Below are 15,774 nucleotides of genomic sequence, written 5' to 3'. Positions count from 1 at the left end.
GTGTGTGTGTGTGTGTGTGTGTGTGTGTGTGTGTGTGTGTGTGTGTGTGTGTGTGTGTGTGTGTGTGTGTGTGTGTGCGTGCGTGCGTGCGTGCGTGCGTGTGTGTGTGTGTGATGCGTCTTAGATCTTGGTGAATGGAAAATTCCCTAATGGTCTTCTTCACTCTCACCTCTGTGCTCTCTTTCTTTTTTTCAACTCCTCTTTGTCATCCCCTTGTTCATCTCCGCGGTTGTTTGACACTCGTCTTTGTGTCAAGCAGAGAAAGAACTGAAAATACTACATGCCACAAATTGTTTGGAGGGCTTTCACTCTTTCTCCGTGGCAGTGTGTTTATAATTCCTTAGCTTTAGGGCTTTATTTATTTTTGAAACCACCTCTCATCCAAAGCCGGTGTTTGGTGTTATGTCTCAGCCGAGTCCTTGTAAAGTTAGGAAAGCCTGGTTTTGACAGCTGAGAGCATACTTAACATAACTATTGGTAGCTGCCACATTGTAAAGGACAGACCAGAGTTGTGTTAAAAGGTGGAAACATTTCCAGAAATTTGAAAAATGTTCGTCACTGTAGGATAGTCAATATTAATGATCATCAACAGTTGTTGAAAGACTTGCCTAAATGTATCCATCCTGTTGATGATGTTTCCAAATCTGGGATTTCTCTGTGAGAGGCATATTGAAGTATGTTTGTCTCCAAATATCCCATAAATATTTGAAACCATTTTCATATCTTATTTGAGCTTGAGGGAGAACAATTCATTCCTTGTTAATGTGCTTAGACCAGAAGATTACACTATGACACACATGGTTACAGCTGCCAGCTGAATATTGGATCTTTTAATCTTATTAATAATACCTCAACATGGTTATTACTGGTAGACCAGCAAGACAAACTGCATGACTTTAGAAAAATCTTACGAAAGATCAAATAGAATAAATACTATCGATGATTCATTTTTAGCTATGCTACCAGAATGGCAACATACTGTGGTCCACCAATTTGGTCCAGACTACAACTACAGGATGGATTTCCTTGAAGTTTGATATGGACATTTGTGGAGAGTGAATAATAATTACTTAAGTAATCCCTTTACTGTGAAATATGTTAAAGTCTTGTCGAAGGACTGCCACAACATTTGGTACAGTTCACTGTCCATTCATTGTTCCCAGAGGATTAATCCTGTCGGTCTGGTGATTCGTTGGCTCTCCCTCCAGCACGAGGTTCAACAAATTGATGGATTGCAATGCAATTTGGTAGAAACAGTCATTTCCCTCTCACCATAAATTCTGATAACTTTGGTGATTATTGTCAGTTTAAATTTCAGCAGTTTTACAATACTTTGCTTTATGGCTAAATACAACAAAACAATTCAATAAAATCTATCAGTCTCAGCTGTACTTTGTGTGAACTAGCATATGTTAGCATGCTAACGTGATCAACTAAAAAGGTGAATGTGGTAAGCATGGCACCTTCTTAACATCAGATCGTTGGCATCAGCAGTGCCACCACGTTGGCTTGCTGTCATTACCGTGTAGCTGTTCCTGTAGTACGGCATCACAGAGATGTTATCATGGCTGTCGATTCTTGTATGACTGCAACTTGCAATTATATCAGCAATAATTGAAGGTCCTCTGAAATCACATTTAGCCCTCCATTTTTATTGGCTAAAATGTTGTAAATGTTTTTGTTTTTTTTAGTTGTTTTTTTTTAGCATGTGTTGTTGATAGTAAGATTAAAAGGAAAAGAGAAGGTCTTTGGGGAAATGTTATCAATGCTTCTTTTGGTCTCAGATAGATAGAGGGGCGTGTTGGTGTCTGCGTTTGCGCGACAGCAGCTGGCAGGCTGCCAGAGTGTCAACGTTGCATTGTGGGAAACAAGAGACAAAAGAAAACAAACTTGCGCTGTAGCCGACACATCAGAAGCAGACAATGTGTAAAGGCATCTAACTGGACCCAAGTTTGCAGTTACATGTACATGCAGTTAAACGTGCTGCAGTTGACCAGCTAATTAGCAAAATTGCTTGGCTTTCAAACTGATGGATCCAGTTCTAGTCGCCCCTGTAAATATTTATTTGATGGCCCATTAAACACGGTGTATAGCAGACTGCTGTTTGGCTCAGTGTGACCTCTGCTCTGCCTATGACTACGCTGCCCCTAACCCCCCGAAGGGAAACCAAAAAAACAACATACAAATAATTTTTTTTTTTTTTTTTTTTTTTACGGTTTAAGAGAACACAGGAGAGTAATTTGCACATCTATGTTGATTTATGTTCGCTGTAATAGAGAAAAAGACACGCATCGTATAAGTCGTACTTTAGAAAATGCTGCCTTATGTTAACTAATACTCAAAGCTAAAAGCCATTAAAGGTTTTTGTCCTCTTCAGCTGCGCTGAGAAAAAAATGATGAGCTTCACATTAATCTTGTTAAGATTAAATTTGTCCCTTTCCTCAAGAGGTCGTCTTCGTCTTTTGTGGTCCAAAAAGGACTTTGAACTTTAAGCAGGGGGCATGACGGGAGTAATGAGGGAGGTTCAGTGGTTGTCTCTTTCTGTTCAGGGCTCTCACCAATTATTGGTATTCTCTGTGATTTGTCAAACTGATGTGTCTGAAAATTGCTAAAATGGGATGAACCCAGACTACGGCCTCCAAAATTCCTGGGTGGTCAGTCTATCAGCAGACACCAACTCTCTCCCTCAGCATCACTGTCACAGCGGAGCCCTAATCTATTAGGGAAGCGAACGCCATTATTGTCATTAGCCCCTAGAGGCCCTCTCAGGGTCAGGAGTAGCTTGTTTAGTTACTGGAGCAGACAGGGACTGTCCAAGGAGAACGGGAGGGTGAGGGTCAGTGTGGGTGTCTAAGGTGGCTTCGTGACTGACTGCTATGTGTCAGTGGAGAGTGTGAGATTCTTTCTGCACAGTAACGTACGAGTGCGTTACACAGCTCTGCCCTTATTATCGTTGGCTATTGCGAATTGCTATTGTCGAACGGAGTTGCTGACAGATGTTGGACCAGGCTGAATGAAACTCTGATGTCTGAATCTAATGTGGACTGGGTGTTGCTTAGGTATCGTTTACACCCAAACAAAGATAATTGCTGTAAATGTGTGTGTGTATTTGCTTTAAGCTCGAGGCTTTTAAAGAGTCATCACAAGTATGCGAGCGTGTGTTTCTGCTTTGACATTTATATCATGCTCACATGTGTAAGTTATCAGGAGGAGAGGTCCTGTCTGGACCAGTGAGAACTCGTTATATGCGTGTTCTTTCGACCCATGTACAGATAAATAAAAAGACCCTTTACACAAAGAATTATACGTAATTATAATATATACTGCATCGAGAAAGAGGCAATCAGCAATGGAAATTTTTACTCACTTAGAGAAGCAAAAGTGATGACGAGAGTGGGACAATAATAGAAAGAGGTGCAAAGGCATTTAGATCCCTTTGAGCCATGCCACATATATTCTGGCAAGGAAACCACCATCAGCCATCCATTTCATCAGACCACCACTACCACCGCAAGCAATTTGTTCAGCATGGCTTATATCTCGCCCCGTCTCTCTGCCTGTGGGAAAGACAACCAATTAGGCCACGGAGGGGAATGTAGGAGAGGAGAGAGCCAAAGAATGAGAGAAATGTAAACCCAAAGCGAAAAAGCTGGGAAAAATACCAGCCGCATGCTCTTTAACAATGGACAGCATGAGTCAGTGACAGGACCATTGACAGCCCCCGGACCAGCCAGATTTGCAGTTGTTTGAAATATTTACTCCTGTGCCATTCAAGAGGAAGAAAAAGTGGGGAATTGTGGGTAAACATGACCTTGGCAAAAGTTTTCCATTGCTTGTGAGTGTGTGTGTGTGTGTGTGTGTGTGTGTGGTATGATTTGGGGTGTAAGTTATTGACAGTACAGTGTATTAGAGGGAAAGACCGACACACCCTACACTCACTCAAGTGTTTATGATGTACATGATATAAGCCATCACTTCTCTCTTTGGAAAGACTTTCATATAAATGGAGCAGCTGAGTAGGAATCCGTCGGAGCCAGACCGGGGGTCACAGTCCATTACCACCGGGACCATCTAGATCTAGTGATCTAGATGCAAATAACTTGTCAGAGCTCTTTGGAGGACACTGTTTTTAAAACACTTCAAATGTAGTTACTTATCAGCTAACATGTATTTTATGTCAATAAAATATATCTGTAGTAAGTTAATATCATAATACAGAAGGACAGTGTGCTGGCCTGCAATATATCAGTCAGGTTTTACTAATATTAAAGGTCCTATATTTGTACCTTTTTTATGTTTTATTTACTAAGTTTTATATCCATACAAATATATTTTTGTCTTAAGTACCAAAAACCATCTCAATATAATTTTACATATTTTCTTTTAAGCTTTTCTCTGGAGCTCTGCTAAAAAGCAGGCTGTGAAGGAAAAAAAAAAAAAAAAATTCTACCTGAATTTTCTTTCCTGGGTGGTGGCTATAATAAAAAACTGTAATATTTTCAGGTCCTGGGGGTAAAGCACTTTGATGAAGTGTGAGTGAGCTTTTGCACATTTTTCTCTGCTGCCATAGTATCAGTAAAAAACAATGATTATCCGCTCGAAGCTGAATCAGAAACATATGCCTATCACAGTGTGCAATCTGCGGCAATAAAGCTTTTGTGGCCGTTGAACGCATGTAAATTGCATTAAGTCATCAAGAGAAGAATGGCGATATGCTGCAAGTGCATAAGCACTCGGAACTTGTGTTAGATCAAGGACTTTGAAAATTAGTAGTGAGGTATGTGGGCTTCTTACCTCTTCCAAGAGTATTCCCTTGTGTCCGCTGAAATCCCCTCCTTCCCTCTGAGTCTGTCTCAAATCAGGTTTGGAGTTTCTCAGCTGCATGACATTTTCCTTTTCAACTTTAAAGTTTAAAATATTTTTTTTTAAGCTGTAAAGGTTTTATCACAAAAGGTTATAGGTAGGTAGGTATATACTTTATTAATCCCCGAGGGGAAATTTTTTATAGCACGTATTACATAAACTGAAGTAAAAGAGAAATTCGAGATTAAAAATTGACTTCATTTGAGTGAACTGTATGTGTGTTGCCATTTCTTTTCCTCCTTTAAGAGTTCATTGACGTACTTTGATTACTTAAAGGGTATTTTGATGTGAGACACAGTCGCGAGATCATGGCAATAAATCTTTGCAATTTAGCCGTGATTAGTTTATTAAATATTTTTTTCAAATGTATCGTGTTTTTCTCTGCACACAACGGTCTCATGAATATTCACACGAGCACCTTTCATGATTTCTTATATTCCACCAGTTTACAGAACATTTTACAATAGTCTGTATTAATTAATGAAACCATAAATTGTCTGAGAGCCAGAGGAGAGAATGACCAGGTCAAAGGTTATATTAAAGGGTTACTGTATGTGGGAGAGAAAGCCCACAGTTTTCCAACATACCTCTGGCTACCAAATGGGGCTGCTGGTGTGTACTATCACCTCATGAAGCGTCAATTAGACCAAACTGGTTTGGCTTTTGCCATCGGATCTTCTTTTTTTTCTCTCTCATTTCTCTACTCACCACTAATTTCTTTCCCCCCTCAGGGATGCTGGTGGTGATTGTGCTGCTTCTCATAGCCATCATAGTCATCGCCGTGTGGCCTGTGTAGCTGGTGAAGACAGCAGTGATCACGGGCGCGTGTCGGACGGTGACGGTTTGGTGCAGAATACCAGTTCACAATAAAACATTTGAATCCACGGCGCAGACACGGACACTTATTTAAACACAGTCTCTTACCAGATTATTTTCCTGCTTTTCACACTGAGACAAAGGTGACTACTGACCAACCAAGAAAATGTGAAATTAAGACTTAAAACTATACTGTTGGGCTTCTACAAATAACTGAACGTCTGTTAAATTTAGGCACTTTCCAAACGAGTTCACATGATGCTGATTACACCATACAGAGTTTTTAAATCTGGTGTCTGGTGAGACATTCCCGTGCTTGCCAGAAGAATGCTTATTAAGCATGCGCTACAGGGCTGGCTGAGCCAGCTAACTGCCGCTTTCGTCCTATGCTAACTTGAATGGGAATAGAATAATTGAATTGTGAGGCTCTTCTTGACTTTCTAAATGATATCAAGCTGAATGGAACACATTTGGGTAGTTAAACAAGTAATTATGCAGGCGTTAATGAAGCCTTTAAGTGCATTTATCCACTATTTATTTACCTTCTTACAGTAGCAGCAGAGCAGGCTACAGCAGTCAACATGAGGTTTTGTATTTATTCTCACTGGCAGAAGTGGGAGACAAAAGTTCAGCACTGCAGTTTTAAGTCTTTAAGCCTTTCTTTCTTTCGTTCGTACTTTCGTTCTTACTTTCGTTTTTTCTTTCTTTTGTTCTTTCTGTTCTGTTCTGTTCTTTTCTTTCTATTTTTTCTTTCTGTTTTTATATAGTGGTTTGGGTGTATATTGTCCTCTTTAATAGATGTTCAAGTGTCAGACTCATTAAATTGACAAATCATCAAACTGTTAATTATTTGGAGGTTTGTGTGTATTATGAAAAATATTTTTAGCCTGGACTGCAGGGAGTGTTGACCCAACAGTAGGACCTCCCACAGGCAGCAGAAGCTTTTCCTTTCATAAGACTGTCAATGGTTGAGCTGAGGTTTGCACTGGGTACAGTAATTCCACAAGCTTAGCAATATTCACACTCTTCTATTTACCCATGCATTACTGTCGAGGCTGCAATGTTATCATTTTGTTTGGATTTTATAATGTTTATAGATTAGTCCGCAGCCAAAACAAACAGCTCAGCTGTGTTGCTAACATGGCTCTTTTCCTTCCTTGTAAATCAATTCAGCTTGTAATTTCTAATAAATGACATTTCCAGTAAATAGTCCCTGGACTCCTGTCTGTCTGTGCTCAAGCTCACGCCTCTCTCTGGAGGACTGCAGTGTTTTGTAACGTGATATTTAGCGGGGGTGGACAAAGTTTCAACGCAGTAATACCACTTTCATACTTTCCATTATGAAATCTGGATAATATTGTTTTTCCTACCGTACTCGTAAGGAGGCTGCTGCCAGTGGATGGAGAAAGGATGTATATGCTACAGTATTTACTTACTAACCTATAAATCATTAAAGGCAACACAGTCAAAGGATTTTTCAATGTAACGAGTTTATTTCAACTGAAAATCTGAATTTAGTTCTACCAGGTTGGTGTGTTCAGTAGTTATTATTTCCTTCCTTAATGGCAACGATCTAAACAACCACAAACAAGTAAAAAACAAAAAGTTGAAAACGACAATAAAATCCACAATGTCTTGTGTCATTAAATATATTCATATATAATAACCATAATATATTAGTAGGCATTGTAAAACAGCATTGCAAAAAGTCTTTGCAATGATGACAACAACATTTACAATTCATAGTATGAACACAAAGAAATGCTTTGACATGTATAGCGTTTCATTCGGAAGCTTGTCAAACCATCGCTCAGGAGATGGATGTAAAATTTACAGCATGAGGCTACACAGACTAAAGAGGTGTGATTACAGGTTACACTGTGCCAAAAAAAAATACAAACAAATATATACTGACATGTAACGTTATGTTGTGGGTTTAACAATGAAAGGCAGGAAAATGTAAATATACTGTATGGGTCAGTATGTTGTCATTATCAGTGTTGGAGAAGCCACCAGCTTGTAGCATCGTGTTGGGCTAAAATGTCGCAATCAGCTAATTGATCGTGCAGTAAAAAAAAAAAAAAATGGACCAAACCTTAAATGTAAATATTGAGAAGTACTTCAGCAGATCAGCCATCTGTAGTTTGTATCTAAAAATTGAACCCAGGGGATCTTGATGTCTCGGTTTAATTAGTGTTTCTAATTTGGCATCATCTAGGAGGCGTTTTAGTTCATTAAGAAAATTCCAGGAAAAATTTGAAGGTTTCTGAGATATAACGGAATCATATTAAAGTAAAAGTTTCCTCCATGTGATTTTTGTGACAACTACCAGTATGTTGTGAATATCTGTTGTCTCAGAAACATGTTGCACATGGTGAGGGGGTTTGGACTAAACAAAATCTCAGTTAATGATAAATCACAGACACTTTGGGCTTTTCTTTTTTTTTTTTTTTTTTTTTTTTTTTTTTTACAAACCTGAGCTGTTTTTTTTTGTTTTTTTTGTTTTTGTTTTTGTTTTGTTTTTTACCATGCATTCCTTTGAGAAATCCAAATTGAACTGCATACAAATAAACGAGCAAAAGTGGTTTGAATCAAGCAGCGACAAGTGATTGCAATTCAGCCCATTTCTCTCTGCAAGCGTTGAAGTGAAGAGAATTAATGTGGCAGGTCAATGGGAGACTGCAGCTTCTGACTGGTCGCGCAGTGTCCTTTTAGTGAATGTACAGTCATGCATTGTGTTTGCACTGCGTGTGTGGACTGTAAAGGTATTTAGCTGAAATCCCAAAGTACTGTAGGAAGTATTTTCAATGAATATAAGCCAGTGTGAGGTGGATTTCAAAAGCGAATTGAAGTAATAGCTTTGAGCACTTTTTAGGTCGCCGTAAGTTTTCCTTTTTCTCCACTTTTAGGATTGATTTCTGCGCCACATAAGGTAAGAATAGGATCTTGTCATTATGCCCATTCTTATTGCTTTTACAAACTGCATTGATTAAGTTGAAGTTATCTTGTTCCACATATAAATACACCTTTTCAGGTTTAGTGGTTGGTCGACATCCACATTGTTAGTGAAAAACAGATGTCTATTTAAATTATATTTTTCCTTGTCTCACCCATTTTTCAAGATACATTCTAACATATTATATTTTCATGATCTGGTAGAGAGGAATACATGTCTGAAGAGATAAATCCTGCAAACATCTGCCTTGTTGCACTTGTAACAAACTATATGCACCTCTTTTGTCATTATGTCCTCCGAGAACGTGCATCAGCTGCAGCGCACTGCTTTCACCCGCACAACTCTAACGTTGCATCCACTTTGCACAATGACCTACTCTGGGTAACTTTCACAGTTCTAATCAGTTCACGGAAAAGCAAGTGTAGTATTGATGCAAAAATATTGATGAAATGAATTAAAACAAACACAAAAAAATATTTGCAATATTATTTGTAGCCAATTAATGGTGAATATTCATTATTATTTAGGTGTATTACCTGTAGCTATGAATGATTTTATGAATATTTTTGTAATAATCGCTGTCTGGCCTCTTTTCCTTGTTAATTAAAACTCTTATTAGATTTGTGATATAAAGAATAAAAAAATAAATCACAGTTACTGTAAGTCATACTGAAAGTGAAGTCAGTGATTTTAAATGTACCACCCCCCCCCCACCCCCCCGAAAAAACAAAAAAACAAAAACATTAGTACCATAAGCAGCACCATTTAGTGAACCGAACATTACTATCTCAAATGAAGAATTCACATGCAGGTTACCCAGTGAAGTTTGAGGGGGAATACAGGGGAGTAAAAAGTACGCTCAAGATTAATGAGGTCAAAAATGCTTTAGAGACAATACTGTGTTTTGTCCTTTATCCTTTGCATATTCTAAATCTGTAAAAGTCCTGTCAGATGAAGATGCAGGACAACAGATTTATTGTTGCTTGAGTTGCAGATAAACCTGAATTTGAACACAGGACAGGAGCGGCAACTCGCTGACAGCTAACTGAATGCATGTCTGTGGCTTAGACACAATTATGGCACAAATCTCAATGAAGGAAATGGTACTGCCTCATTTTGAAAAGTGAATACTTTTGATGAAACAAGCTCGCTTCTTAGCTAATAATAGAATTAAAACAAACAACAACAAAAAACATGCAGAAATTGCAGCTGCAATTAAGTGTCTGTCATTTTTGCACCAGCAGAAAATGTCCATAAAATTAAAACATAACATATAATGATTTCATACTGGAATAAAAGAAACAAACACAATGTTATATACTGGTAATAGGTGCAAATTCGGCAAATCCACAAGAGAGACAAATCTCAGAGTAAAATAAACCATAAAACCAAATCTGCAAGGTGAGCTCCTTCAACAAAAGTTCACTAGAAAAAAAAATAAAATCATCCTAAATAATTCTCTTCATGCGTCTACACAAAAAAGCAGCGACATAAACAGTCTCTTCTCTGTCCGTGATCCTCTGTCTGTCTCTTTCACCCTTGTTGTTGGGTTGTTTTTTTTTTTTTTTTTTTTTTTTCTCCAATCACCCGCTCAGATTTTTTTTCTTGAATTATCCTTCTTCTCCAGCATCCTCTCTGCCTTTTTCCCACCTATGGCTTCTTGCACTTGCCTTTCTTCTCGCGCTGCTGAAACTTCCTGAGCCTGCGCGCCCACGTGTCCCTCCACTGGATAACCAGGCTGCCTTTGTCCGCCACCACTCCGCTTTGGCCGGGGGAGTCCTCGTCGTTCCCCAGCAGCAGGTACTTCTTCCCAGGCTTGATCTTGGGACACTTGCAGGCCACGTCTTTGGCACGGACCCACAGGAACTGATCCCCACGGCGGATGCGGCTCTCGCCTTGCTTGTAGACGGAGATGATGTTGACAGTAAACTTCCACCACTCGCCGGCTTTTTCTGCCTTCAGGATGTGCACCTGGACAGCTGAACAGTGAAGCCGGAAAGGCAAAAGTAAGAATAAAGTATCACTTCATGTCAAATTTATTTTCATTGCATTCAACAAACATGCAACCTAAGTGGTGAAATTTACTTTGTCAACATGACTAATGGCCTGAATATTCTCTCTGGCAGATGGACAGCTTCTAACACTGTGGACGTGTCTTATTACTTTCCAAAGTACTTAGAGGACGGCTTTCACACATGCCCAGGAGATCGCTGTTTACAGGAAGGCATATTCCCAAACTCTGGCAATTTCTGGACATAGTTCTAGAAATGCGGGTGGCGGTGGACCTTCATGCAGCATCTCTTTAAAATTAATGATTTCGGTTTTCAGCGCAGGCCCAATTGGTTCTCTCAGTGTTGTGGCTGTGCGATTAAGTTACAAGTTGGAGATGTGCAGATGTCCGCACAGAGTGGACTAAGCGTATGCCCTTTGATGACGAACTTTAGTATACTACTGACACAGAATGGTACTGGCTTAAAAGAGTAGTGTACAAGGGGGATCACTAAGTTCTGGGACTGCTACTGTTAAGCATGAACGATGCGCTGCACTGTGACGTGCACAGAGCAGGAGGTAGGTATAACCCTAAAGAGTAAATGTTAGAAATTTTGTAGCTTGATCAAAATCTGCATCCAAGTTACACTTGTTTTTGTAAGCGCTTGACCAGAGGGTGCAGACACGCCTTCTTGGTCACCTCCCTGACTAAGGCCCTTCTCCCCCGTTCGTTCAGTTTGGCCAGGCGGTCAACTCCAGGAAGAGTCCTGGTGGTTCCAAACTACTTCCATTTACGGATGATGGAGGCCACTGTGCTCATTGGGACCTTCAATGCTGTAGAATTTTTTCTGTACCCTTCCCCAGATCTGTGCCTCGATACAATCCTGTCTCGGAGGTCTACAGACAATTCCTTGGACTTCATGGCTTGGTTTGTGCTCTGACATGTCAACTGTGGGATCTTATATAGATGATGTGTGTCTTTCCAAATCATGTCCAATCAACTGAATTTACCACAGGTGGACTCCAATCAAGTTGTAGAAACATCTCAAGGATGATCAGTGGAAACAGGACGCACCTGAGCTCAATTTTGAGTGTCATGGCAAAGTCTGTGAATACTTATGTATGCGATTTTTTTCATTTTTTATTTATAATAGATTTGCACAAATTTCCCACAATTTGTTTTTCATGTTATCATGATGGGGTATTGTGTGTAGAATTTTGAGGAAAAAAAATTATTTGATCCATTTTGGAATAAGGCTGTAACATAACAAAATGTGGAAAAAGTGAAGCACTGTGAATACTTTCCGGATCCACTGTATATTGCACGGAAGATGCAAGATGATACGGGGCATCAACACTCATCACTTATTAGCATTTTTGTCATCAGAGTAGCCTCAGCTGCTGATAAAGCTGACAAATCTGCTGGAAGCAGAAGTATTACGGAAAACCTTGGTAAACCTTGGCTAATAGGAACCCATGAACTATAAATCCTAATAAAATACAACAGACAAAATGGGATCTTAATTCCCTAAACGGACACTTGTGGTTTAAATACTGCTTTTGTACTCAGTGGAAAAGGCTGGTATACGGTCCAGCTATCATACAGAGCTCCACATGCATTATGTCCATTACTCCTGACACAGCAGTGTGATTTGTAATGTGATTAGCAGGCAGGGTAGGGCTATTAGAGACGTTAGCTGGAAAGACACTCAATGATATCACATGATGAATGAACTGATAGGCTCTTCAGAGAGCGAGAGTGAGAGAGAGAAAGAAAAAAGAAAAGACAGTCTTTTATGGATTTGACCCCAGCATGTATCAATATGTATTATATTGACCAAATCTCTATTAAGATCCATTATAGTTCTCCAGTACTTATGGTACAGCTTTTAAAATGGACCACCTTGTGACCAGGTCACTGCTTTCACCTTCAGCGTGGAGCTAATGGAGCTGAACACCTTGCCAGTATTAAGAGTATATCATTTATTCATTGCAGGTTTTATATAAAAGATGTTGGATCGCTGTCTTGGGATTCATACTTTATAAATATTTAAGATCTAAAACTGCTTCTTAAACCCAGTTTTTTCCAGCTACAACGCAGAGTAGTATCCTCTTCACCTGGAAAAATGAAAAAGAAATCTGTCTGAGTATAATCTTAGTTTCCAGGGCTCTTTCTGAGATCAATCTTGCAGAGAGAACAGTCATACCACTACAGCCAGCTTCCTGCATTTGTCCAAAGTGGACAAAATATGCCGTGTTTGTTTAATTTGACATAATCTAAAGTGTAAAAATAACAAGTTGTAGATTTACAGATTGTTTGTTTGGCAGTGGCAATAGCATCCATCAACTACAACGGATGGAGACCACAGGAAGTCAGTGATTCTTTCCAACAAATATTCTATTAAACCACAACCTTTTCAGTAACAACACATAACATGTTACTTTTGGACAGAGCCAGAAAGACTTGATATGTCTTTGGACTCTTTTCTTTTAAAGCAGCCTTAAACAGTCGTTTTCTCTGTTGTCTTTTAATGAGTATTTACTGTATCTAAGTTGGTGAAAAGTTTGTCCTGTTCCCTCCTTTTAAAGTATATTTATATTCCCCTTTGTAAGAAAGGAGCTGCATAAATTCAATGAGTAGATTTTACGCGATAGTTTTATGCCCCCTGAATCCTCGTGTGATGAGGGCCTGAATGGATGTTGGCTGATCTGGTGTATCACCCGATAATGACCCCCGCACCACCTTGCATCAACCAGCTGCCACCATGTGCTGTTCTCTCTGTTTGTGTTTGCACAACAATCACCGTGTACTTTGGGCACTGAGGTGCCTGGAGTAGTTGTGCCACCCCTCCCTGCACCCTGCTCCCTCCTGTGATTCTTTATACGCGGCTGCTTATCGACCACAGAAGCTTGTAGCATCGTTTCCCGACGCAGCATGGAGCCCAGCTCCCTGCTGATCTTTTCAAAACAGTTCAAACAGCAACAGCGCTCTCAAGTTCCTGTAGATTTACATTGTGTTTGACTTTTTAATCGGCATATGGTCAGTTAGGAGTCTTGAAAAAGCTGTTGCAAACTATGGATGTACTGTATCTTCCCAACACAAAGCCCCATGGTGAGGGTAAAGCGAGGAGAACGAGGATGATGACGTACTTAAAATTAATGGTGGACCGATGGATGAAGTAAAATTATTTAATAATCGAATTAATCATTATTAATCCAATAACCTCAATGGAGTACAATACAAAAACACAGAAATCAGACATTTGTTTTGTTCTTATTTTAAATAACTATATTAAAATGCTCATTATATGTGTAGACCTGATCTATTCATTGTAACAGGAGAGTAAAAAGAAACCTTCCATACAGTTTTATTATTGCATTAGATGGAGCCTCAAAGTTTTTAATGCCTGAAGTTTTCAGATTCTTCTCTGTTCAGTCTAACACACATCTCACATTAAAATATCCTGCATCTACACACAAAACCATCAGCGCTGAAGAGGAACTTCCATTTGTCTTATGCTTGGGATAATCTCAACCATCAGTACCAGCAGATCTCCTTCACTTCACACACAACACATCCCAAATCAGTTCGGAGGCTCTCCTGACTTCACTTGGTTATACTGGGAGGTGTACATACATGAGGGTACTCAGTATTGTGTTGAGTGATGGTTTTTCCAGCAGTATTTCCTGATGCCTCCTTTTACACACCTCTCCACCCTCAAACGGATCTTGCCTGCTCTTATCATTGAGGATTAAGACATAGCTGCTGACGTATATGCTATTTAAATTAAATACAAAAATTTCATCTAGATTTCAGATACAAATTGGAGCCTGATTTAGACAATTTTTTTTTACCACTAGCTGCTTTCTGACTAAACTTAATTTAGTAACCCTGTAGGTGACACATGCACACATGGACTGGAACACATTTCAGAAAAAAATCTTTTCTCACGACACCAGCAGCAAGGTAGGCATTGGTGGAAGAGGAGGTGTGTATAAGCTGACCCCCTAACTCCTCCAAATCCCCGCAGAACAAAGCCCGGGCCTGTCCGTCAAGCTGCCGAAGTATGCTGCAGGATACCGCTGCTTGGTTGAGCAGTTCGGCAGCCTGACTTCAATCAGGGGAGGGGACAGAGGGACGGGAAGAGGGGAGAGGTCATACGTCTTATCCACACCTTGAATGGCGTGGCAGACGGATGGTCACAGGAATGCAGCGAGAAAACGCAATGACGGTGGGGGAAGTGGGCTGCCTTAATGAGGATCTCTCAGAGAGCAACCACTGTCTGTCACGCAGCCTTTTCCTTATCCGCTCACGTCTTAAATGCCCGCTCAGAGATAACCCTTCCCACACACACTCACAAACAAACACACTATCTGCCTTATTCTATATCCTGCCCTTTCTGTCAAGCTCCCTTTCTGTCCTTCTGTAGCAGCTTCTGTCTTCCCCTTTGAAGATCTGTTTGCTTGTCTTTGATTCTTTGTCTCTTTGCTCAGACAGTTGGAGTAAGACATCAGTAAAATGCCTCCCCTTTAAACTGTAGCAATTCCTCAGCAACGTGCCGGGCTGAGATGTATATGATTAGGATGTTTAATGTTTTTTTCACTGAATACGTATTGGAAGAAAATGTCCACACTGAATCTAATGTTCCCAAAAAGTCCACTGAACAATACATGTCCCCGTAGATTGACAAACCAGTTTATAATCCAGAGCCAACTGAATGAGTAAAGTAAATTGAATTTCTGCCATCAGACCACATGTTTTTCAGCTTTTCCTAAAAAAAAAAAAAAAAAAAAAACATTAATCTGACTCATAAAATGGGCTGCATGTGTCATCTGTTGACTCACCGTAATCTTTCTTGCAGTACTTCTTCATGTTGATTTTCAGTTTGCCTTTAGATGCTTTGCAGTAAGAGTCGCAGTCTGCAAGAATAAGATGGGAGAAGATACAGTTATGAGGCTGTAGGGAGAAAACAACAATTTGGTAATTTTATAGTAATATTCGAATTTTTTTTTCTTTCTTTTTGTATAGAAATGGTTTTATGAATTTAAAATGTTAGCATTTGTCAGGAAATTCATTGTTGGGGGAATATTAACATTCTAAAATGAAGTGATTTCAGAACATGGAACAAAACTCTAAAAATGTAGTATTT

General features: G+C 39.6%; 2 protein-coding genes across 2 annotated transcripts in view; one reads left to right on the top strand and one right to left on the bottom strand.

Moving 5' to 3' along the window:
- stx8 (syntaxin 8) overlaps positions 1 to 6,891 on the top strand; it is a 41,204-nt gene extending 34,313 nt beyond the window's left edge. Inside the window, exon 8 of the mRNA XM_069697228.1 lies at positions 5,595 to 6,891. Within this exon, the coding sequence (XP_069553329.1) occupies positions 5,595 to 5,659 (65 nt within the window). The 3' untranslated portion in view covers positions 5,660 to 6,891. The remainder of the gene's footprint in view (positions 1 to 5,594) is intronic.
- A 3,294-nt stretch (positions 6,892 to 10,185) lies between these two features.
- ntn1a (netrin 1a) overlaps positions 10,186 to 15,774 on the bottom strand; it is a 59,083-nt gene continuing 53,494 nt past the window's right edge. Inside the window, exons 6-7 of the mRNA XM_069697226.1 lie at positions 15,470 to 15,544; positions 10,186 to 10,614 (exon numbers count right to left, since the gene is read on the bottom strand). Coding sequence (XP_069553327.1) covers positions 10,286 to 10,614; positions 15,470 to 15,544 — 404 coding nt within the window. The 3' untranslated portion in view covers positions 10,186 to 10,285. The remainder of the gene's footprint in view (positions 10,615 to 15,469; positions 15,545 to 15,774) is intronic.

The sequence above is a fragment of the Brachyistius frenatus genome, unplaced genomic scaffold, assembly GCF_029030835.1.
Source record: "Brachyistius frenatus isolate BFR_SWC_R1_liver_20210118 unplaced genomic scaffold, ASM2903083v1 Contig_23, whole genome shotgun sequence".
In the NCBI taxonomy this organism is placed as follows: Eukaryota; Metazoa; Chordata; class Actinopteri; family Embiotocidae; genus Brachyistius; species Brachyistius frenatus.
This window is presented reverse-complemented; position numbering and strand designations above follow the sequence as displayed.